This window comes from Salvelinus alpinus, chromosome 4 (genome assembly GCF_045679555.1).
Source record: "Salvelinus alpinus chromosome 4, SLU_Salpinus.1, whole genome shotgun sequence".
In the NCBI taxonomy this organism is placed as follows: domain Eukaryota; kingdom Metazoa; phylum Chordata; class Actinopteri; order Salmoniformes; family Salmonidae; genus Salvelinus; species Salvelinus alpinus.
Window position 1 is genome coordinate 28,993,084 of NC_092089.1, and position 26,720 is coordinate 29,019,803.

The following is a 26,720-nucleotide window of genomic DNA, read 5'->3' on the forward strand; positions in this document are numbered from 1 at the left end:
TAATGCCTATGTTATAGGCTACACCATTTCTTGACCGAGGAGCACGAGAACAAACCTGAATAGCAGTTCATAACGTTTATGATTGGATCACTGAGACCAAATAATGTTCAATAATAGAATAGGCCCTTATTGAATAGGTAAAATATGATAAATAGCCTATAGTCTCGATAATTCCATGTAGGCCAGTCATGTATGCATAGTGAATACTGTTCACTGGAGTCCTCTGCTGGTAGATACCATATTTGCACGCGCACATATTAATATTTGTACTTGACAGTATTAGAAAATAAAAAATAAAAACATTTACATTTAGCAGACGATCCAGCGCGATTTACAGTAGTGAATGCATATTTTAATCATTTTTTGTACTGGTCCAACGTGGGAATCGAACCTACAACCCAAGCGCCATGCTCTACCAATTAAGCTACAAAGGACAGTCTACATATCTACATTCTACCGACTACTTATTGTTTTTCTTATGGTTTATCACAAATCATTGTAAGAATTGTAAACTCTGTTGCAGATAGGCTTAAAACACGTGTTTTTGCTTGGTCGAGACTAATATAATAATAATGTTATAATCATAAAATAATATTGTAGGCATACTCTGGGTGCATGTTATCTGGGTCTTGTCTAGAAGGGATACAGGTTGTGAAATTTGACGTCAAAAGTATTTAAAAAAAAAAAAAATTTTTTAAATTGAGCTAATCCTAACTATTTTCATAACCTTGACCTAGTTCTCATAACCTACTGCTCACGTTGTGCTAAACCTACTACGAAAAAAAAGTTGTATCCCTTCTATACAAAACCACGTTATCAGTGTAACACTGCACACCCTGTACTTCCGCTACATAAACACGTGGGAACTTTCCGTCCCGCCTTCTCACAGCTCATTGGCTTTCTGGATTCACACTTTATTGCTCTTGATTGGCTCGCCAGAGCCGCCCTGTGTTTGAAGGACATGCAGTTTGTCGGCAAATACATTACGAGGACGTATGCGACTTTAGGGTAAGCACTTGTCTGTTGATTACACGGGTTATCAATTACATGATTGTTGCTATCTATTGTCACAGCAGAGATAAATTATGATCTGTAGAAAGGGTATCACGTTGCCATTAAACTAATGATCATGGTTACATACAAACTCTTGTGCGCGTTGCGCAGGGTAACTAGCTAGCTGTTAGCATATGATGTCCAATCATAGGCTAAATGAAGATATCTTACGCAGGCCGTTTACCTTTGAAAACAGTTGTCATAGTTCCGGTCTGCTTTAGGGATAGCAGCTGGATCTGGTCTGCTTAGTTCATAGACTTAATATGAACCAGAAAAATATGTGCGAGTGGGATGTCTCGCTTCCTTTTCCGTATCTGGGCCAATGCAATGGTTGTGGCTGGCTTGTTCCTCGCCGAATGACCGTGGCGAGATCGCCCTTTACTTTTTTAAATTTAACCTTTATTTAACTAGGTAAGTCAGTTATTAAGAACACATTCTTATTTACAATTACGGCCTACCAAAGGCCTCCTGTGGGGACGGGGACCTGGGATTAAAAAAAGAAAAGGAAAAAAATATATATATAAATAAAGGACATAACACACATAACAACAAGAGAGACACAACACAACTTAAAGAGAGACCTAAGACAACAACATAACAAGGCAGCAAAACATGACAACACAGCATGGTACAGTAGCAACACAACATGGTAGTGGCACAAAAACATGGTACCAACATTATTGGGAAAGTCAACAGCACAAAGGTCAAGAAGGAAGAGACAACAATACGTCATACAAAGCAGTGACAACTGTCAGTAAGAGTGTCCATGACTGAGTCTTTGAATGAAGAGATTGAGATAAAACTATCCAGTTTGAGTGTTTGTTGCAGCTCGTTCCAGTCACTAGCTGCAGCGAACTGAAAAGAGGAGCGACCCAGGGATGTGTGCTTTGGAGACCTTTAACAGAATGTGACTGGCAGAACAGGTGTTGTATGTGGAGAATGAGGGCTGCCACTCTAGATAGGCAGGTGGCTTATAACTACAGCAGACATGTATCTTGAACTTAGACAGCAATACATTTGAGCCACCATAACTTCATCAAGTTAATGCTTGGATTTCAAATAGAATAGCTAGCTAACTGGACAATAATTTATGGTGAAATCCTGTGTATGTAACACTCCTCCCCTGGTTTACCCTCCCTGCCCTATGTAAATAAGATGACAAACTTATTGCTATCCAATGACTACATTTTGATCTTGTTGGAACTAGTATGTACTGCTCAGTACCCATTCTCCCCTTTCTTTCTTTCTCCCTCTCCTCTACTCCTCCATAACTCACCCTCCATGTCCCTCTCCTTCCCTACCTACCTCTCTAGTTGGTTCTCTTCCCCCACTCTTTCTGTCTCAGGTCTGGATGCTGCAGGCTGTGTCCAGGCTGAGTAGAGCAGCGGTGCGAGTGAGGAGAGTGGCCGCCCAGGTCCAGGTCACCACTGTAACCATGGCTCAGAATCACCAGAGCTGCGGTATCTCCTGTCAACAGAAAGGGGGTGCTGTCACAGCAGCCATCCTCATCATCGGGGACGAGATACTCAAGGTGATACTGGAGATGGGGGCTTGGTACTGAGTGGAATATGCCTGATCTCTGACAACAACCTCCTCCCCAAGTCCCTATCTCTTAGGAGTTAGCTAATTTAAAGGGTCTCTCTCCCTCCCTCTACCCCCAACTCTCTCAGGGTCACACGGTGGACACTAACAGCGCCTTCCTGTCACGAGCGCTGAGGAAGCTGGGAGTGTGTGTCCAGCGTGTCACAGTAATCCCTGACCAGCAGGAGGTCATCTCGAAGGAGGTGGCCCTCCTGGCCCCACAGTACACACACCTGCTCACCTCTGGGGGAATAGGCCCCACCCACGATGACGTCACCTTCGAGAGCGTTGCCATGGCATTCGAGGAGGAGCTGCATGCCCACCCGGAGCTGACCCGTTTGGTGGAGGAGTTCTTTGGGGTGGTGGATAGGGAGAGTGCAGCCATGAAGCTAGCCATGGTCCCCCGCTCGGCCAAGCTCAACTACGGCACTGACCCTCAGACTGGACAGCCACTACGCTACCCACTGGTCAGTGGCTGACTACTGTTAATCAAAAAATATGTTTTGGTATTTTTTTCCTCATTAGTCCACTGTTGATACAGTCCCTAAATGTTTTGAATGTTAGCAGTCAAGTCAAGATATTGGACTTTCAAGAAGTAAAGCGTCACTTGCCACATCATCATTATGATGCAAAATGCATCATCTGATTCCTTTAACATGTAAGAGATAAACGCCCACGTTCTGTACATTACGTTGGAAACAACGGATGGCAGAGCGGGATGAGGCGGAGCCAACTAGCTACAGCAACACAGTCCCGACCTCTGCAGCCGAATAACAGCAAAGTTTATTTTGTTGCATTTGTTTAAGCTGTTTATCCCGTTTATACCACATTTGCCAAAGAAAACAATACTAAGCACACATTTACCGGTAGAAAAAAAAAAATTTGTTGATATTTTCACTTCTTTAAGCAAATTCATACTCATATTTTGGTTGCTAAAGACTCGGCCCAGTGGTTCATTATGATTAGTTTGATATTTATGGACGTGACCCAGTCATTTGTTCTTTGTCCTGTTGCCATGCTCGCTGCCAACATTCTTATCCCTTGCTTGCTAGCTAGCCCGCTAGCTATGGCTAACACAGTCACAAACTCTTCAGCAAGATTAACAGCAAAGTAGATGTTTTCTATTGACATTCATTTGAATAAATCGATAACAATGAGCTGATAATGCCCGATTTTGCCTGGTATAGCTAGAAAAGTTTGCCTTCTCACCAGGACAGTCGACACTGTTCATTACGAGGATCACATTGCATATCAAACACTAGGCTAGAAGCTAGCTAAATAGTTTGTTGCTAGCAAACCTGCCAATATGACAACCAAATGGGAAAAAAATACAATTGTCTGAAAACAGCTGGTCAAACTAGAAATATGTGGCCGGATTTGACAGCATAGCGCCACTTGTGACATGACTGCAAAAGTATGGACCAATGTTCCCTAAAAACATTTTTGGCACTCAGCAAATTTCAGGTCTGCTGAGTGCAAACTTGAATGTTGTGAAAATTCTGTGCAACTTCCAGCGCACATTTACTGAGGCTGTACCCGCTTTAAGTTACAGTTTTCAGACAGTGGTCAAGTAGGCTACTGTGGCTATTTGATCATAATGTAGGCCTACCAGAGTGGCCTACCATCAAAAACAATGTAGAAAATGCATTCCATAATATTTGTACATGGAAATAGCTGTTCTATCGGTCAGCCTACAGTAGCAGCCGATGTGTGGTGTTTAATGTAGGTCTACATTCCATGAGACTTTGAAAAAAACATGCAGGGCTTGACATTAACCTGTTTATCCACTTGTCCTTCAGACGAGGTGACTGAAAATGTTGTTGTGTTTGATGCAAGAGACCACTTTACAAAAAAAAAGCATTATTATTCCCATACCATTATTACAGAGAATTAGACAAATTATGCTACAATCTGCCTATTGGCTACTTATCTTATTCAAGCCTGCCTCAAAATACAACACTGTCCCTTTTTAAGACAAAAAAAGCTCTTTACCTGACTTGCATCTCAAAGATGGCTAGACATGTACACATTTTGTGCTCTTGTAGGAAGCATCCACTCCCCCATTGCTGACTACAAATGATCTATAACTGGACTAATAACTCACTAACTAGCAGAGAATATGAACAAATGTGCACAAGTGGCTACATGCAGCTCTCACTTTGATCTCAAAACAAGCTCATCTACTCACGACTGCTTATGCTGTACACATTCCAGTTCAAAGTGAATGGCACAGATCCATATATGGAAAACAGAAAGGATAACTCTGCACACTGCTGCTCCTGCTCCCAGGTGATTTTATTTAGAACGTTTCCACCCTTAAGTCTTCATCGGACATCCATATCCCAGGTGGGGGTGGAGGGACCATTATTTTTATATATATATCAGCAAAAAAAAGAAACGTCCTCTCACTGTCAACTGTGTTTATTTTCAGCAAACTTAACGTGTAAATATTTGTATGAACATAACAAGATTCAACAACTGAGACATAAACTGAACAAGTTCCACTGACATGTGACTAACAGAAATGGAATAATGTGTCCCTGAACAAAGTGGGGGGGGGGTCAAAAGTAACAGTCAGTATCTGGTGTGGCCACCAGCTGCATTAAGTACTGCAGTGCATCTCCTCTTGATGGACTGCACCAGATTTGCCAGTTCTTGCTGTGAGATGTTACCCCACTCTTCCACCAACGCACCTGCAAGTTCCTGGACATTTCTGGCAGGAATGGCCCTAGCCCTCACCCTCCAATCCAACAGGTCCCAGACGTGCTCAATGGGATTGAGATCCGGGCTCTTCGCTGACCATGGCAGAACACTGACATTCCTGTCTTGCAGGAAATCATGCACAGAACGAGCAGTATGGCTGGTGGCATTGTCATGCTGGAGGGTCATGTCAGGATGAGCCTTCAAGAAGGGTACCACATGAGGGAGGAGGATGTCTTCCCTGTAACGCACAGCGTTGAGATTGCCTCCAATGACAACAAGCTCAGTCCGATGATGCTGTGACACACCGCCCCAGACCATGACGGACCCTCCACCTCCAAGTCGATCCCGCTCAGGAGTACAGGCCTCGGTGTAACACTCATTCCTTCAACGATAAACGCGAATCCGACCATCACCCCTGATGAGACAAAACTGCGACTCGTCAGCGAAGAGCAATTTTTGCCAGTCCTCTGGTCCAGTGACAGTGGGTTTGTGCTCGTAGGTGACGTTGTTGCCGGTGATGTCTGGTGAGGACCTGCCTTACAACAGGCCTACACGTCCTCAGTCCAGCCTATTGCGGACAGTCTGAGCACTGATGGAGGGATTGTGTGTTCCTGGTGTAACTCGGGCAGTTGTTGTTGCCATCCTGTACCTGTCCCGCAGGTGTGATGTTCGGATGTACCGATCCTGTGCAGGTGTTGTTACATGTGGTCTGCCACTGCGAGGACGATCAGGGAGACAGGACGGACAGCTGTAGCGCTGTCTTAGGCGTCTCACAGTACGGACCTTGCAATTTATTACCCTGGCCACATCTGCAGTCCTCATGCCTCCTTGCAGCATGCCTAAGGCACGTTCACGCAGATGAGCAGGGACCCTGGGCATCTTTCTTTTGGTGTGTTTCAGAGTCAGTAGAAAGGCCTCTTTAGTTTTCATAATGGACCTTAATTGCCTACCATCTGTAAGCTGTTAGTGTCTTAACGACCGTTCCACAGGTACATGTTCATTAATTATGGTTAATTGAACAAGCATGGAAACGGTGTTTAAACCATTTACAATGAAGATCTGTTTTTTTATTTGATTTATTTCACCTTTATTTAACCAGGTAGGCCAGTTGAGTAAAAGTTCTCATTTACAACTGCGACCTGGCCAAGATAAAGCAAAGCAGTGCAAGAAAAACAACATCAGAGTTACACATAAACAAACTTACAGTCAATAACACAAAATAAAAATATATGTACAGTGTGTGCAAATGTAGAAGAGTAGGGAGGTAAGGCAATAAATAGGCCATGGAGGCAAAATAATTACAATTTAGCATTAACACTGGAGTGATAGATGTGCAGGTGATGATGTGCAAGTAGAGATACTGGGGTGCAAAAGAGCAAGAGGATAAGTAACAATATGGGGATGAGGTAGTTGGGTGTGCTATTTACAGATTGGCTGTGTACAGGTGATGCTTAAAGTTAGAGAGGGAGTTATAAGACTCCAGCTTCAGAGATTTTTGCAATTCGTTCCAGTCATTGGCAGCAGAGAACTGTAAGGAAAAATATACCTGCTGGAGCGCGTGCTACGGGTGGGTGTTGCTATGGTGACCAGTGAGCTGAGATAAGGCGGGGCTTTACCTAGCAAAGACTTAGATGTCCTGGAGCCAGTGGGTTTGGCGACAAATATGTAGTGAGGGCCAGCCAACGAGAGCATACAGGTCGCAGTGGTGGGTAGTATATGGGGCTTTGGTGATACAACGGATGGCACTGTGATAGACTACATCCAGTTTGCTGAGTAGAGTGTTGGAGGCTATTTTGTAAATGACATCGCCGAAGTCAAGGATTGGTAGGATAGTCAGTTTTACGAGGGAATGTTTGGCAGCATGAGTGAAGGAGGCTTTGTTGCGAAATAGGAACCCGATTCTAGATTTGTTTTTGGAATGGAGATGCTTAATGTGAGTCTGGAAGGAGAGTTTACAGTTTACCAAGACATCTAGGTATTTGTAGTTGTCCACATATTCTAAGTCAGAACCATCCAGAGTAGTGATGCTAGTCGGGCGGGCGGGTGCAGGCAGCAATCGGTTGAAAAGCATGCACCTAGTTTTACTAGCATTTAAAAGCAGTTGGGGGGCACGGAAGGAGAGTTGTATGGCATTGAAGCTCGTTTAGAGGTTTGTTAGCAAAGTGTCCAAAGAAGGGCCAGATGTATACAGAATGGTGTCGTCTGCGTAGAGGTGGATCAGAGAATCACCAGCAGCAAGAGCGACATCATTGATATATACAGAGAAAAGAATCGGCCAGAGAATTGAACCCTGTGGTACCCCCATAGAGACTGCCACAGGTCCGGACAACAGGCCCTCCGATTTGACACACTGAACTCTATCTGAGAAGTAGTTGGTGAACCAGGCGAGGCAGTCATTTGAGAATCCAAGGCTGTTGAGTCTGTCGATATGAATGTGGTGATTGACACAGTCGAAAGCCTTGGCAAGGTCGATGAAGACGGCTGCACAGTACTGTCTTTTATCGATGGCGGTTATGATATCGTTTTCTTTGAAAGACAGGGTCCTGAAAAAGGGATGTTTCTTTTTTTGCTGAGTTGTGTGTGTGTGTATATATACAGTGGGGAGAACAAGTATTTGATACACTGCCGGTTTTCCTACTTACAAAGCCGGTAGAGGTCTGTGATTTTTATCATAGGTACACTTCAACTGTGAGAGACGGAATCTAAAACAAAAATCCAGAAAATCACATTGTATGATTTTTAAGTAATTAATTTGCATTTTATTGCACAATTCCCACAGTAAAGGGAAACGAATGTTCATAGTGTTAACTAAGGGGGAAAAACTCTAGAAAGTTAAGTGAAATTCAATCTCGTGCTTCTCTGTGCAGGCTTTTATTTCTACTGCGTCGCGCCTGTGCACACGCACAGTTTAGAGGGAGTATTGGTTGGGTCCAGAGAGATTCATGTTTATCACTCACTGCTCCAAAAAAACGTCTCTGCAAAAACAAATCCACGCTAGCTAGTTACGTTCTTTTCCTCTTTGGACCTTTCGTTTACAATTTATCCAATTTCAGTTTGTGCAGTTGTTGGTTTAGCTTCCTGTAACAAGGACGGTCTGCATGTGTAGGCGCATATTGCGTCATGATTGCAAGGCGTCCCGATATCTTTTCCAACTGTCCAGTTATCTGGTTTTAATGTCATTCTAGAATGCCCTTCTAGCTAATCAGAAATGAGTATTCTTTAACGCTGTAGTATAACATGATATCATGTAGAAAACATGATCGTTCTACCTGATGGTCAGTGTCTGAAACCAGGTCAAATATATTTTAATGATAGGAGATATGAGTGCCACCGGCTTTCTTAAGAGTCTGGAGATGCTTGATGTCATGCTGGTCCTGGTTCTGACCCGTCTCTGTGTCATTCCCAGGTGAGTGTGCGTAACGTCTACATCTTCCCTGGGATCCCGTCTCTGTTGGAGAGAGCCTTCAACGGTCTGGAGCACCTGTTCGCTGGCTCAGGGACCACCTTCCACACACGAGAGGTGACCAACCGTCTGGCTCCACTACAATACATTCGACAGGACGTTTTCAATATGTAGACAAACGTCGCATGACTCCTGGGCCTGGAGACCCACAGGGTGGGCAGGCTTGTGTTCCATCTCAGATTTAACACATCTGACTCAATTTATCGACTAATCATCAAGACCTTGATGAGCTGAATCAGCTGTGTTTGTGCTGGGCTGAAACAAAGCCTGCACAGGACCACTGCTGCAATGGATGCCTGTTATAATGTTACGTATTCCCCTGCGTTGTGTTGTAGGTGTTTGTGGATGCAGACGAGGCGTTGATCGCCCCGGTGCTGACCCGCCTGCAGGCGGGCTGGGGGAAGAGGGCGGCTCTGGGCTCCTACCCTGACTGGCTCAGTAACTACCACCGGGTCAGGTTGGTGCTGGATTCAGACAGCTCTGAGGAGGTGGAGAAGGCCCGGGCTCAGCTGCTGGAGGAGATGCCCAAAGGCAGTGTGGTTCCCCTGGTCACGGACCCTGTGTCCATCGCTACTGAGGAGGTCTACACACTGGCCAACAGCGGTGTGTGTGAGAGAGGGCAAAGGAGGGAGGGGTGGTGGAGGGAGGGACAGGTAGAGTACCCATAAAAAATGACAGTGACTACATTTCCCATGACCCCAACTGTCTGTATGAACTCCATCTCCCATAGGCACACCGCTGGGTGATAAAGTGACAAACGCTCTGAAGACCATAGAGACTGCTCTGGATCAGTATTCGGCAGGGGAGATCTGTGTGGGCTTCAATGGAGGCAAAGACTGCACTGCTCTACTACATCTATATTACGCTGCACTGAAACGGTGAGAGAGAGAGAGGGCAATAAAGACGGAATGAAGGAATTTTCTTTAATTTTTTTAATTTATTTTACCGTTATTTTACCAGGTAAGTTGACTGAGAACACGTTCTCATTTGCAGCAACGACCTGGGGAATAGTTACAGGGGAGAGGAGGGGGATGAATGAGCCAATTGTAAACTGGGGATGAGACGATATGTGACTTTTAACCCATATTTTGTGTTATCCTGTCTGAATTGATTGTTTACTGGGAAAATCTACCTCGTATTTATTCTCTCTTTCTCTCTTCCCCTCCCTCATAGGCGGTATCCGGAGGGTAAGGACAAGGTAAAGGCTCTGTACATTCGCATCGTCTCTCCCTTCCCAGAGATGGAGAGATTCCTCCAGGACACAATAAAGAGGTGAGCTATCGGTCTCTGTAGTTAGCGTTAGCATCGCTAGGTCGTTTCCTCAATCCCTATATACTGCACCTCTGTGTTAGCTATGTACTTTTTTTCTGTACCCAACAAGTCTGTGTATGGTTGTAGCTTGGTCTGCATTGCATCTTTGAGTTTGAGCAAAACTCTGATAATAAAATGTATTACAGTATTATTATACAGAGACTTTGGCTCACTATTTAGCAGAGCTCCATCCTGTCTCCCATAGGTATGACCTGGAGATTTTCTCAGTGGAGGGCAGTATTCGGCAGGCATTGAGTGATGTACAGGAGAGGAGGCCAGAGCTGAGAGCTGTGTGTATGGGCACCAGGAGGACTGACCCCTACTCACACACACTCACACCCATGTGTCTCACTGACCCTGGATGGCCGGACTACATGAGGGTCAACCCCCTGCTGGTGAGACATGATGCTTGCAATGTTCCCTTTCTGAGGGTATCTGTGTGATATACTTCTAATGCTCTCTCTTCCTCCCTCTCTTTCTCCTTCTCTCTCTTGTCTCCCTCTCTCTCTCTGTGTCTCCCACCCCCCTCTTTCTTGGTTTCTCTCCCTCCCCCTCTCTCTGTCTCCCTCTATCAGGACTGGACGTATCATGATATCTGGTCATTCCTGAGGACTCTATATGTGCCCTACTGTATTCTATATGATAAAGGGTAAGACGACATACACACCTCTTAACTTCTTTGGGGTAGGGGGCAGTATTTTCACATCCGGATGTAAAGCATGCCCAGAGTAAACGGCCTACAAAGCTATAAAAGATAGAATATGCATATTATTAGTAGATATGGATAGAAAAACTCAGAAGTTTCTAAAACTGTTTGAATGATGTCTGTGAGTATACCAGAACTCATATGGCAGGCAAAAACCTGAGAAAAAATCCAATCAGGAAGTGGGAAATCTGAGGTTGGTCGATTTTCAACTCAGCTCCTATTGAAGATACAGTGGGATATTGGTAATGTTGCACTTAGTAAGGCTTCCACTAGATGTCAACAGTCTTTAGAACCTTGTCTGATGCTTCTACTGTGGTGGGGCCGAATGAGAGGGGATTGAGTAAGGTCTACCATGACCTGAACATGCGCTTGACCATGCGCGTTCATGTGAGAGCGAGCTCTGTTCCATCGCACTTCTGAAGACAAAGGAATTCTCCGGTTGGAACATTATTGAAGAATTATGTTAAAAACATCTTAAAGATTGATTCAATACTTCGTTTGTCATGTTTTTACGGACTGTAATATAACTTTTTTTACTTTTCGTCCGTACTTTCCGCTGGACTTGCCCGCGCGTCGTGAGTTTGGGAAGTGTACTGAACGCTAGAACAACAAGGAGGAATTTGGACATAAATGATGGACATTATCGAACAAAACAAACATTTATTGTGGAACTGTGATTCCTGGGAGTGCATTCTGATGAAGATCATCAAAGGTAAGTGAATGTTTATAATGTTATTTCTGACTTCTGTTGACTGCACAATATGGCGAATATATTTGTGTCTTGATTGGGCTCTGAGCGCCGACTCAGATTATTGCATGGTTTGCTTTTTCCGTAAAGCTTTTTTGAAATCTGCCACAGCGGTTGCATTAAGAAGTGCATCTAAAATTCCATGCATAAGTTGTATTTTCATCAACATTTATGATGAGTATTTCTGTAAATTGATGTGGCTCTCTGCAAAATCACCGGATGTTTTGGAACTTCTGAACATAACGCGCCAATGTAAACTCAGATTTTTGGATATAAATATGAACTTTACCGAACAAAAAATACATGTATTGTGTAACATGAAGTCCTATGAGTGTCATCTGATGAAGATCATCAAAGGTTAGTGATTAATTTTATCTATATTTCTGCTTTTTGTGAATCCTCTCTTTGGCTGGAAAAATGGCTGTGTTATTCTGTGAATAGTTACTCACCTAACAATCGTTTGGTTTGCGTTTCTTTGAAAAGCCTTTTTGAAATCGGACACTGTGGCTGGATTTACAACAAGTGTATCTTTAAAATGGTGTAAAATACATGTATGTTTGAGGAATTTTAATTATGGGATTTCTGTTTTGAATTTGGCGCCCTGCAGTTTCACTGGCTGTTGAAGAGGTGGGACGCTACCGTCCCACGTACCCTAGAGAGGTTAATCAAACATGTCCTCTGTTTCCTCTCACTGTCTACTCCCCTGTCCTAGTCTCTGACTGAGTCCTCTGTCCGTCTCCTGACAGGTACACCTCATTGGGTAGCATGGACAACACCTGCCGAAACCCCGCCCTCCAAGTGGTGGATGGGAGGGGCGTGAGCCGCTATAGACCTGCCCACCTCTTGGAGAATGAGGAAATGGAGCGCGACTCACGTGAATGATGTCACTTCCTTGTTTGTAACGTCATGTCCTGATCTTTTATCCGCCCCTCCTGATTGGGGCTCCAGGTAAAAGATGCTTGTAGGGACAGACCTAGGATCACCTTATCCTCCTCAAATCCCAACCGTAACCATTAGACAAAACTGAACATACAGGCAACTTCTGAAGAGAGGAACAGGAAGGATGAGGAGAGTGAAGGAAAGAGGGAACGGATTGAGGAAAGTGGAACAGACAAAGAACCAGAGAATGATCGCAGAATGAGTGAATTTTGAAGGAAAAGTGTGTGTTTCTGAGTGGAAAACGTGTGTCTGAGTGTATGTCTGAGTGGCTTAGAATCTAATGATATGGATTTACATGGTTTGTAATAAAATATCAGTCTGTCACAAGTTTACTTATTAATTAATTATTGGCAAGAGATTGTGAAGGTGCTGATGGGAGAGGGGGAGGGAGAGTAATTATTCTGTTGTACATTTTAACAATATTCCTCTGTTCACGATTTTACACTACAAGCTACGTCTTTTAATCTACGCTGAGCATACAAAACATTAGGAACACCTTCCTAATATTGAGTTGCACCCCCCTTTTCCCTCAGAACAGCCTCAATTCGTTGGGGCATGGACTCTACAAGGTGTCAAGCGTTCCACAGGGATGCTGGCCATGTTGACTTCAATGCTTCCCACAGTTGTGTTAAGTTGGCTGGATGTCCTTTAGGTAGTGGACCATTCTTGATACACAGGAAACTGTTGTGTGAAAAACCCAGCAACGTTGCAGTTCTTAACACTCAAACCAGGGCGCCTGGCACTTACTATCATACCCCGTTCAAAGGCACTTCAATATTTACTCTTTCCCATTCACCCTTTGAATGCACGCATACACAATCTATGGCTCAAGGCTTAAAAATCCTTCTTTAACCTGTCTCCTCCCCTTCATCTAAACTGATTGAAGTGGATTTAACAAGTGACATCAATAAGGGATCATAGCTTTCACCTGGTCAGTCCATGTCATGGAAAGAGCAGGTGTTCTTAATGATTTGGACACTCGGTGTATATTATAGCATATTTGTATACTGCAGTGGAGGCACGTGGGAAGTGTTATAGGACGGGTTCATTGTAATGGCTGGAATGAAATAAATGGAATGGTATCAAACATATGGAAACAAAAAATGTTCCCCGTTACAATGAGCCGGTTTTCCTATACCTCCTCCCACCAGCCTCCACTGATATATTGTATATACTGTGCATTATTTTGAGTGGGGTAGGAGAGGGAGTGCGAAAGAGACTAGGAACGATGAAGCGAGAGAAGGGAGGGAGAAAAGGAGAGTTATGAATGTGTTGGAGGCTCACCAGCAGGTCTGGCTGCTCTGAGAACACGTTTTTACATTTCAATCATTTGGTAGACACTCTAATCCAGAGTGATTTACAATTAGTGCATTCATCTTAAGATTGCTTGGTGATACAACAACACATCACAATCGTATCAAGTACATTTTCTCTCAACAAAGGATCAGCAAAGTCAGTGCTAATAGGAAAAGACAAGTGTTTTTTTGGGGCGTCGTGAACGTTATTTAAGATGCTCTTCAGAGGTCATGTTTCAGATGTTTCATGATGTGAGCTTCGACTGGAAGTTAGTGGAGTGTGCAGGGGAGCGGGGTGACATGGCAAAACTTAGGAAGGTTGAACACCAGGCGGGCTGCAGCATTCTGGATAAATTGCAGGGCTTTGATGGCACAAGCAGGGAGCCCAGCCAACAGAGTTGCAGTAGTCCTGATGGGAGAGGACAAGTGCCTGGATAAGGACCTGCGCCGCTTTCTGTGTAAGGAAAGGTCGTACTCTACGGATGTTGTAGAGCATGAACCTGCAGGAGCAAGTCACTGCTTTGATGTTTGCAGAGGACAACAGGGTGTTGTCCAGGGTCACGCCAAGGTTCTTTGCACCCTGGGAGGGGGACAGCGTGGAGTTGTCAACCATGACGGGGAGGTCTTGGAGTTGGCAGGCCTTCCCTGGGAGGAGTAGCAGCTCCGTTTTGTTGAGCTTGAGGTGGTGGGATCGCATCCAAGCTGAGATATCTGTCAGGCACACAGAGATGTGTGTCGCCACCTGGGTGTCAGAAGGGGGGAAGGAGAAGTAGTTGAGCAATGAAAGGAGAGCCCATGTGAGGATATGACGGAGCCGAGTGACTTGGTGTAAAGAGAGAGAGGAGAGGGCCTAGAACCGAGTCTAATGACTCACACAAACACTCTCTGGTGTGTATGCACTCACACAAACACTCTCTGGTGTGTATGCACTCACACAAACACTCTCTGGTTTGTATGCACTCACACAAACACTCTCTGGTGTGTATGCACTCACACAAACACTCTCTGGTGTGTATGCACTCACACAAACACTCTCTGGTTTGTATGCACTCACACAAACACTCTCTGGTGTGTATGCACTCACACAAACACTCTCTGGTGTGTATGCACTCACACAAACACTCTCTCTGGTGTGTACGCACTCACACAAACACTATCTGGTGTGTACGCACTCACACAAACACTCTCTCTGGTGTGTATGCACTCACACAAACACTCTCTGGTGTGTACGCACTCACACAAACACTCTCTCTGGTGTGTACGCGCTCACACAAACACTCTCTCTGGTGTGTACGCGCTCACACAAACACTCTCTCTGGTGTGTACGCGCTCACACAAACACTCTCTGGTGTGTATGCACTCACACAAACACTCTCTCTGGTGTGTATGCACTCACACAAACACTCTCTCTGGTGTGTACTGTTAACTCGAAATGACACAACGACAAGGTTCCAGTTTAACAAAGTTTACTCTACTATATGAACACACTACAAGGTAGCCATTACACTCACGGCTAGGTCCAACAACGACAAGACTTCCTGCGCATGCGCACTCTTGACTGAGTGATAGCCCCGTAATAACAGAAATATAGGGATACTTAAAACATGAACTTAACAATCTCCCCCTTTAAAAAAAAAAAAAACATCAACAACATAATTAAATGTCCAAGTATTATTCAAGATCCCCATTACAAATGGGTTGTGTGACAGTTTTTATTTGTATTACTCAAACTGCCACTTTCCATTACTGAGAGCCTGTAGGAGCGAGAGCCTGTAGGAGCACAAGACCGGATGCTCCCTTTTTAGTCAGACAGTCAGCAAGCTGTTCCTTTGTGGTCGACCACAGAATCCGCTGGATTCTCTGTGCTTGAATAAGTTCCTTGATGCTGCTAATCTCAAAGTCTTTTCTCTGTGACAGACTTGGTTGACTTCACAGCATCAACTAATGAGTAGTTGTCAGTGACACAAACTACAGGTAGGAAGTGCCGTTTTGTCCCACCAGTGTTAACCTAGCGAAGCATCACTGAAGACAACTAGTTTCAAAGAATCATCTTTTCCAACATGCTGAAACTTTAAAGTCACTTGTTGTGATTTCAGTTTACGAACAACTTTGTTTGCCTCATGAATGGTTTGTACAGTGGCGTGTTTTGTGTTAGATGCCAAGTTGCAACCATCAAACCAGGTCTACTCTGTCTCGCAGCCCATAAAATTTGTCCTATCTTTGACCTCAATTGACCAGCTTCAATTCCACATAGAGGGGAATTCCTTTGTACGGCTCTTGAAGAATCCATGTGGATGGGTTGAAGATTCTTTATATAGCTCTCCTGTTGCATCAGTATTTTTCCATCAACTGTAATAAACTCTATGCCAACATAACAAAAATGATCATGCTCCTCACGGCCAACCTAGAAAACAGCTTTGAGGTGAGGAATCACAGTTGAAGCAAAGGTCTGTGAGCCACCCCAGATAAAGTCATCATGACAGGCAAGTACTCCAGTCACATTGCAGTCTTGATCAAGCCAATAGAAGACTGCAGGATCCACTTGTGACATTTTTCCACCTGTATTCAGCATTGTTGCCTTGACTTTGTTGTACCAGTATGTAACGGATGTGAAATGGCTAGCTAGTTAGCGGGTACGCGCTAGTAGCGTTTCAATCAGTTACGTCACTTGCTCTGAGACTTAAGTAGGGTTTCCCCTTGCTCTGCAAGGGCCGTGGCCTTTGTGGAGCGATGGGTAACGATGCTTCGTGGGCGACCGTTGTTGATGTGTGCAGAGGGTCCCTGGTTCGCGCCCGTGTCGGGGCGAGGGGACGCCGTAAAGTTATACTGTTACATTGATGCTGTTGACCCGGATCACTGGTTGCTGCGGAAAAGGAGGAGGTTGAAAGGGGGGTGAGTGTAACGGATGTGAAATGGCTAGCTAGTTAGCGGGTACGCGCTAGTAGCGTTTCAATCAGTTACGTCACTTGCTCTGAGACTTAAGTAGGGTTTCCCCTTGCTCTGCAAGGGCCGCGGCTTTTGTGGAGCGATGGGTAACGACGCTTCGTGGGTGACTGTTGTCGATGTGTGCAGAGGGTCCCTGGTTCGCGCCCGTGTCGGGGCGAGGGGACGGTCTAAAGTTACGGTCCCGTGTGGCTCAGTTGGTAGAGCATGGCGCTTGCAACGCCAGGGTTGTGGGTTCATTCCCCACGGGGGGACCAGGATGAATATGTATGAACTTTCCAATTTGTAAGTCGCTCTGGATAAGAGCGTCAGCTAAATGACTTAAATGTAAATGTAAATACTGTTACAAGTAGAGTGATCCATCTGCCAGTCCATACACACACTTTTTTAGTTTCCACAGTGTTCCTTCACTTTTAGCTTCGGGCGGAGGTCGGATGTGAATGTCCCTTGACAGCTCTGTTCCCTGCAAAAATCCAGATTTGATGTCTATGGAATTAAGTTTCCATTTTTTCTGGCAGATCACTGACATCAGCAATCTGAGTGACTCTGAGGCGCATGTCGGTGAGTCTTTTGGGAGTTCTTTAGCAGCCAGCTCCTCAACCTCTAGCCACTAGACGTGCTTTGGGCACTATTCCAGTTAAGGATTCTTTAAGGGTACACACCCACCTTGTTGAGACGCACTTTTGGCCAATGTCTTTGACTTCCTCAAACACTCCATTTTTCCTCCAATTACTGAGCTCATCTAGCTTAGCTGAGTCAAATGACACGTCCTTTGTTTCAAGTATATCATCATTTTGAATGTCATTCTGTTTTTCTCGATTTTCCATTGTTTCAATTCTGATATTATCTACAAGTGACAGGTCAGCTGACCCTGTTGTACCAGAAAGTGTAGCTGGTTCAGAGTACTGCCCAACATGTAGCACCCACATAGGTGATGCCACAGCTGCTGAAAAGTTAACTTTTTTGGAATATTTTTGGAAGTTAATTAGAACAAATATTTGAATCATTCCACTTAAAATGACTGGCTAGCTAGCTGCTAAACATAACGTGCAGATAATCTTCAAATTCATTGTTTTACACTACCTTCACATCACACTGGCTGGACATGGTTGACCGACTCCCTGACCAAAATGGCTGACCTTTTATGGTGTCATAAGACCTTTTATGTCCATTCTGGTATTCTATTCCTAATTGTATGGAAATATCTGTGCCATTTAAGCAAAACATACAGAAGAAAGGTTTTAACTATGTCTCTCTCACACAGATCAGTTGATTCAGGATGGGACAGCATTCATTTTACAGTAGGTCTAAGATGCAGTTTCAGTGTCCAACCTCACGGGGGTGTTGTTCTCACGTTTTTCATTTAGCCCTTTGATTACAATAAATTACCCTTTCTGTTTTCAAGCCTGACTGAATCCCGGCGTATCGATTCCCCTCTCCTCGCCAGGAGATTAGTCGATGCTCCGGCAGCAGGGATCGATACAGGCCGATCTAATCAAGCGGGTCGCTTACGAGGCCTCCCCAGGCCTCACACAATGTTACACCATCAATTACCTTCTCTGCCCTCGCTCTGTCTCACTCCCGTGTCCCCCAACTTCACTGGTCTGGGTGTTATGGCATGATTAGATTATTATTAATAAGAGAGACAATAAGATGAGATATTACAATTATAAAAGTAATGGTGTTAGATTGTGGGACTTGATAGGAGATTGTCTGGAATATGATGTAGGTATATTTGGAGTGATTACTTTATATTGGTTAAGATGCTTGTCAATTACAAATGTAGCGTGTGTGTGTGGCAGGTGTTCAGTATGTAATTATTTCAGAGAAGCAGGTGTCTCCCTCTTTCACTTTCCCCCTCTTCCCCAAGATCTACCCCATACCCTCCTCTCTCTCTCTCCCTCATTTTCTCTCACACTCCTCCATCCTCATATCACTCCCTCTCCCCTGCTGACCGTTCCAGTCTTTAATGTTCAACTTTCACAGTTTACCGTCTAATAAACAGGAGCTAGATGGTGACAATCTTCCCCATTTTTGTCTGGGTTGGAGCTCTGCAGATTTCCCATAATGCATATTGTTGAATTTATTTGCTCAACAGATGCCATGGAATACAGACACAGCTTGACTTTAGACCACTGTTGATGTCAAAAAGGTGTGAAAAATCTGGTAGAGAGCTGTTGCCTTAATTTCCCCAGATATAAGTGTTCTTCAGATAGTGTTCTATAGAAGAAGGTCTCTAATCCAATTGCATGCTGGCTCTCTGTGTTAGAGGAGATGGAGGCAGCATGAGACAGCGATTCAGCTCCCTGTCCTGAGAGATGCTGAACACTCAGGATGAATGGATTCTCAGTGGTTAGAAATCATCTGGAGAGGAGCGAGACGTTTGGGTCTATGCAAATCACAAACTGATCGGCATGTAAAGTCCACCAACAGGAACGCAGGAAATGTGATGTTCAGTATCAAAGTGTCACATTTAAAGAGGATGAAAGTGAGAGAATAAAAAGAGGGAGAGAGAGCTCTTTGCCCGTCTCATGTGAGGTGTGACTGAGGGAGGTGATTTAACTTTGTGTCTAGCTTTGGTTTCTACACATAATGGTATTCTCATAATCTCAAGTTTGACACAGTTCTGAGTTCACTTAATAAAACCTAGACCCCTGCGTGTATTGGGGTACATGATGGAGTTTCTGAAAAGCCTTTCAAACCAGACATCACAGGGTTCAGTCAAAATAAATGCAGCATGGCTTACAGATTCAATACCAGCTTTCTGAAACTGATGAGAAAATTCCCAGAGAAGATTTGTGGGGTTCATGTTTTGTAATGAGAACATTAACACAGCAAAAGATATCCAGAAGTGAATTCCTTCAGATTGTCGCTATTGGAGTAAGGATGTTAAGGCTCAGTGAACGGTATGCCTAGATAAGGCTGAGAAGTATTTGATTGGGCAAGAACGTCTTGACCGATTGGTCAGTTTGTGTGTAACAGTCTTCCATTGTCCCTGTAAAGACTGAACAAACACGAGAGCTTTGTGAAGTTATAAAAATTACGTCATGGTAAAAACCACCTTCCCACTTGGTTATGAACGCAGCATTAGACACTGATCTACACAACTAATTGAATACAAATGTTACTGAACTTGTGTTCAAAGTCTTGCCATTTCTCAGTAACCAAAAATGTAATTGAAAATATCACAACACAACTGTCTGTTAATGAATTAAGCATGATTAATAGTATACGGTATGTCTGCTCTAAATAAAGTTAAGCTATTCAAAAACCCACTGGAATGTCAAATAAAGAGAATGTGTGTAAATGCTCCTAATAGGTTTCAGAAACATAAACATATACATTACTGTAATGTGGCTTTAACAGTTAACAATACAAAAGATCTGATGATGCAGATGTGGGTGTGGCTGTTTTTATTGATGCACACAACCTTTAATATTTAAAGAGACTCACCTGACTATCACCGGTCATGCAGCACGACAGGGATGACACATCAACATTGTCTCGGTGATTAGTAAAGGGAATCACAAAAGGACATTTACCACTATGGTGGAAATGACAAGATTATGTTATAATGCTGTTATTGCGTCAAATGGTTGTTTTATGCAACAGAATAAGGGGGTTGTTAGAATGCTCATCTGTGTGTGTTCTACTGAGGATGGGCCTCTGGAAGATTTACCATGTCTTTGGGTGATAACTCATGCTCTGGAATGGGGTAATGTTTTTGTACTGGGGTACCAGGGGGAGATGGCTCCAGTATGGAGTTGGGGGGGCCAGACACTGGTCTCTATTCAATGAGAACTGTTTTTACTGTCTGCTGTGAATTATAAGTATCTTTCATACAAATCTTAACCTTGTGACCCATTCCATACATCTGTTGTGTGTCATGTAGACTGAAGTAGGATGGACTTTGCTATAAAATGCTGTGGATGAAACCAGCTCGTTGATTTCTGAGTGATCACCTCCATGGGTGATTACCGACCAGCTCCATTACTGCAGTAATTAAATAATAAAGTTTGATTGTTTTGAAGAAATCTAAAAGTCTCTCCTTTTGATTACAATAATTCCACTACACCACTTAAGACACAGTAATCCTCCATGGTCTCTGTACAGACTGAACAAACACACCAGAACTTTGTGAAGATATAGAAATGACCTCAAGACAGTTCAATGAATCATAATGAAGATCATAATCCTGTTATCTAGTCACTGAACTTGTATGAAAATAATGTAATTTGTCTCTGAATGTTCACACGCAATTCTCAGAAGAATTTCCTTATTTCCTCTGAAAACAAGACGAAAATACAACTAAATATAAGAACATTAAGAACATTCACCCCCCACCCCCCCACCCCAAAAACATAGGGTGCAGCAATTACACATTACAATGGAAAGTCACATAGAGAGACAAATGTAACACTCCAGATTGCATTTCCTTTAAAGGTTTAAGAAACATATACGTGACATGTTCTATAAAATACAATAATGGGACTTTAGTAAATAATAATTGTTTGACATTGGCAGTAATTCCTACTTCAATAACATATAATTTGCTTGATATCATTTGCTAAAGGTAGTGATTCAAAACCTGGATTGGAAATGGAAACTCAAATGAACTTTGTAGCTCTGTTTTACGGGTGGCATCCAATGATGGGTGCTGATGACGCATAGCTGGATGTGGATATTTGTATGACTGCACAAAACCTTTACATAACTATTTACATAGACTCACCTGAGTATTAGAGGTCATACAGCACAGCAGAGAAGACACACCTGGATCAGCACTACACAGGTCATACAGCACGGCAGAGAAGACACACCTGGATCAGCACTACACAGGTCATACAGCACAGCAGAGAAGACACACCTGGATCAGCACTACACAGGTCATACAGCACGGCAGAGAAGACACACCTGGATCAGCATTACACAGGTCATACAGCACGGCAGAGAAGACACACCTGGATCAGCACTACACAGGTCATACAGCACGGCAGAGAAGACACACCTGGATCAGCATTACACAGGTCATACAGCACGGCAGAGAAGACACCTGGATCAGCACTACACAGGTCATACAGCACGGCAGAGAAGACACACCTGGATCAGCATTACACAGGTGAGGTTATTATATATTTTTTATGTGTTGGTGACTGTAGAACTTCACCATTATTACATTAAGATGGTTATTGGTAGATAAGCAGAGATTCATCTTTGAGCTTTGTTTTTTAATTATCCTCTGAAAAGAAAAGATGTGTGAATTGTGTGCTTGTTCAAGTACTTGCTGAATCTGGCTGAATATTTATGTTAGGAGGAAAGTCTGATTTAAAGCAGCTTATTAGGAACTCAAACTGATATGTTTATGTTTTAGAATCCAACCTAGAAACACCAAGAACTATGGCACAATCTACAGGAAAAAGTCTCTCTATCATCACCTGGAACACCTGTGGTGTTAAACCAACAAAACACAGCCCAAATAAATTGATTGATATCGTAAACCATCTTGAAAAACAGAAGGCTGATATAATCTTTCTTCAAGAAACTCGAATTGGACCAAACTGCTATAAAGAGACTGAAAAAGTGAGACATTGGTTATTTTACTTTACTGTTTACTCTCCGAGTAGCAAAGGAGTGGCCATACTGGTGAATAAAAAACTAAAACCACACTATGAGTACATCTGCCATGATGAAGATTACGCTGGTGGCTACATTGTGCTGTTCTGTCAGATGTATGGTCAACTCTTCACTCTTGTGAACGTGTACAATCATAAAGAAGACAAGCAAGTACTGAAGAGGTTGTCACAGTATCTTCAGGAGATGAAGATTGGAACTTTAGTGATTGGGGGGGATTTCAACACAGTCTTGGACCTTGACTTTGACAAGCGTACAGCATCTGAACATAGACGGCACACATCCCTACGACCTTTCCTGCAGAGTTTCATTTCCTCACTGAACCTCCAAGACATCTGGGCAAGACTACACCCATCAGAAGAAACCTTCACTCGTTCTCAGAACACCAGCCACTCCCGGTTAGATATGTTCTTCATGCCACAGAACAAAGCACACCATGCTCTGACATGTAAGATTCACCAACCTAATGCGATTTCAGATCACAATCCTGTGTCTCTGAGAATACAAGTAGAATGTACAATAACACAGGTTATTCCCAGAAAACTGAGCCAGATAGGAGACAGTGAAACAAGAAGGCAAGGAAAAATCAGTGGAGCTGAAGTCCTAGTGGCGATAAAATCCCTGACTGACTCAACACAATCACCACCATATGAGGTGGTGACTTCAGGGTCAGATGACTATACACGATCCCCATCGAGGTCAGATGATGTCAGACAATCACCATTGAGGTCAGATGACTATAGACAATCAACAAAACATGAACCATATGATAGATGTCTAACACCATCTCCATACAATGCAAGACTCCAAATGGAGTCAGATCACTCCAGACAATCCCCATACTGGCGGTCAGATGATTCCATACGATCACGGTCAGATGATTCCAGACTATCACGGTCAGATTGTTCCAGACGATCACAGTCAAGATCAGATGATTCCAGACGATCACGGTCAAGATCAGATTGTTCCAGACGATCACGGTCAAGATCAGATTGTTCCAGACGATCACGGTCAAGATCAGATTGTTCCAGACAATCACGGTCAAGATCAGATGATTCCAGACGATCACGGTCAAGATCAGATGATTCCAGACGATCACGGTCAAGATCAGATTATTCCAGACGATCACGGTCAAGATTCGATGATTCCAGACGATCACCATTAAGGTCAGATGAATGCAGACAATCACCATCAAGGTCAGATGATTCCAGGCGATTACCATCAAGGTCAGATGATTCCAGAATATCACCATCAAGGTGGTCAGATGACTCCAGACAAGCAACACTATATGATTCAAGTTCAAATGACTACAGACAATCCCCATCAATGTGGTCAGATGACTATAGACAATCAACAAAACATGACAGATGTCTAACACCGTCTCCACACGATACACGACGCCAGATGGAGTCAGATCATTCCAGACAATCACCATCCATGCGGTCAGATGATTCCAGACGATCACGGTCAAATGATTCCAGACTTTCACGGTCAAGATCAGATGATTCCAGACGAACACGGTCAAGATCAGATGATTCCAGACGATCACCATCAAGGTCAGATGATTCTAGGCGATCCCTTTCAAGGTCAGATGATTCCAGAAGATCACCATCAATGTGGTCAGATGACTCCAGAAAATCACCACCATGTGAACCACATGATTCAAGATTAGATGATTCCACACACTCAACACTATATAAATCAACGTTAGATAATCTTATGGAAATAGAAAGATTAAAACACTATTATAATGAAGTACTTAGAGAAAATAAAAAAATCACTAAAGGATTCAACAGAGAGCACAAAATATTTGCAACAGTACTTGCCAACCGTCTACAGAAGTACTTGGAACCCTTATTAAAAGAAAGGACCAAGACACCCCTACGTCCACATTGCACCGTTACTTTGGTCATCAATGGCAAAACACAGATCAATTGGAAGTTCTTAAGCATTGCAATTAAATCAAAAATCCGAAAGAGGACATCATTTTGAAGAAGGTGCTATCCCAGGATTTGGATATCTTGGGAAAGTTGCTTTTTAGGGTTGAACATTCCCGTGTTCATAAGAAACATCTACATCATGACTGTCCCCTCACCCCAGCCCTACTCAGCCTGAGTCTCAAATACATGGCAGATGAGATTTCCAGAGTCATCCCCAATGTCACCACTAGCCTCAGCTACCAAAGAAGGAGTCTTCAGATCTACATAGACACTATGGTAGTAAAGTCTGTGCAGGACCACCTCTCCCACATCAGAGAGGAGTCTGGGATTGAAATGAAAGAAGAATGGCAGAATTAAGATGATCTGAAATTACTGTCATTTTACTGTGTTGGCACATTTAAGGACAAAACTTATTTTGAATATGTTAAAGCACACATTTTGCAGACTGGAAAGAGAACTGCATAGGAAATATATATTAAATTATCCTGAGTGCATTTCTTCTATATGAATTAGAACCATAGGCATATACACTACCAGTCAAAAGATTTAGAGCACCTACTCATTCAAGGGTTTTTCTTTATTTTTACTATTTTCTACATTATAGAATAATAGTGAAGACATCAAACTATGAAATAACCCATATGGAATCATGTAGTAACCAAATAAGTGTTAAACAAATAAATATTTAATATTTGAGATACTTCAGATAGCCACCCTTTGCCTTGACAGCTTTGCACATGCTTGGCATTCTCTCAACCAGCTTCATGAGGTAGTCACCTGGAATGCTTTTCAATTAACAGGTGTGCCTTGTTAAAAGTTCATTTGTGGAATTTCTTTCCTTCTTAATGCGATTGAGCCAATCAGTTGTGTTGTGATAAGGTAGGGGGGGGGTATACAGAATATAGCCCTATTTGGTAAAATACCAAGTCCATATTATGGCAAGAACAGCTCAAATAAGCAAAGAGAAACGACAGTCCATCGTTACTTTAAGACCGGTTACTTTATATATATAGATTTTTAAGTAAAGATACCTTGAAGAGAAAATTACTCAAGTAAAAGTGAAAATTACCCAGTAAAATATTACTTGAGTGTGGAAAATTTCAAGAATGCTGAAAGTTTCTTCAAGTGCAGTTGCAAAAACCATCAAGCGCTATGATGAAACGGGCTCTGATGAGGACCACAACAGGAAAGGAAGACCCAGAGTTACCTCTGCTGCAGTGGATAAGTTAATTAGAAATTGCAGCCCAAATAAATGCTTCAGAGGTCAAGTAACAGACACATCTCAACATCAACTGTTCAGAGGAGACTGTGTGAATCAGGCCTTCATGGTCGAATTGCTGCAAAGAAACCACTACTAAAGGACACCAATAAGAAGAAGAGACTTGCTTGGGCCAAGAAACACGAGCAATGGACATTAGACCGGTGGAAATTTGTCTTTTGGTCTGGAGTCCAAATTGGAGATGTATGGTTCCAACCGCCGTGTCTTTGTGAGACGCGGTGTGGGTGAACGGATGATCTCCGCATGTGTATTTCCCACCGTAAAGCATGGAGGAGGAGGTGTTATGGTGTGGGGGTGCTTTGCTGGTGACACTGTCTGTGATTTATTTAGAATTCAAGGCACACTTAACCAGCATGGCTACCACAGCATTCTGCAGCGATACGCCATTCCATCTTGTTTGGGCTTAGTGGGACAATAATTTGTTTTTCAACAGGACAATGATCCAACACACCTCCAGGCTGTGTAAGGGCTATTTTACCATGAATGAGAGTGATGGAGTGCTGCATCAGATGATCTGGCCTCCACAATCACCTGACCTCAACCCAATTGAGATGGTTTCAGATGAGTTGGACTGCAGAGTGAAGGAAAAGCAGCCAACAAGTGCTCAGCATATGTGGGAACTCCTTCAAGACTGTTGGAAAAGCATTCCAGGTGAAGCTGGTTGAGAGAATTCCAAGAGTGTGCAAAGCTGTCATCAAGGCAAAGGGAGGCTACTTTGAAGAATGTAAAATCTAAAATATATTTTGATTTGTTTAACACTTTTTTGGTTACTACATTATTCCATATGTGTTATTTCATAGTTGTGACGTCTTCACTATTATATTGCAACGAAGAAAATAGTAAAAAGAAAAACCCTTGAGTAGGTGTGACCAAACTTTTGACTTGTACTGTATGTCTGGACCTCTACAAGACGAAAATATTTAACTGAAACACCTAAAGCAGAGTCTTTACTGCGCTAAAACAAAAACATCTATTCAAATTAACACCAGCCTTAAGCCTCTCCTCATTGGTGGAGGGCATCACTTGGTTAAGTACTCAGCAGACAGTCTAAATAACACCTGGTTGGTCAGGAGCATCCGGCAATCAGCCAATGGGTCCCAAGAATCCTTTTGATTGCCTTTTAAGACT

At 43.2% G+C, this 26,720-nt stretch overlaps 1 protein-coding gene across 1 annotated transcript; it reads left to right on the forward strand.

The window, feature by feature from the left end:
- The first annotated feature begins 886 nt into the window (after positions 1-886).
- LOC139573248 (FAD synthase-like) lies at positions 887-12,831 on the forward strand. The gene is made up of 10 exons (XM_071396493.1): positions 887-1,008; positions 2,367-2,584; positions 2,724-3,101; positions 8,744-8,857; positions 9,136-9,403; positions 9,531-9,678; positions 9,974-10,072; positions 10,317-10,506; positions 10,687-10,760; positions 12,312-12,831. Exons 2-10 carry the CDS (start codon positions 2,405-2,407, stop codon positions 12,445-12,447), a joined length of 1,587 nt encoding a protein of 528 aa, XP_071252594.1. The 5' UTR covers positions 887-1,008; positions 2,367-2,404; the 3' UTR covers positions 12,448-12,831.
- Positions 12,832-26,720: the final 13,889 nt, after the last annotated feature.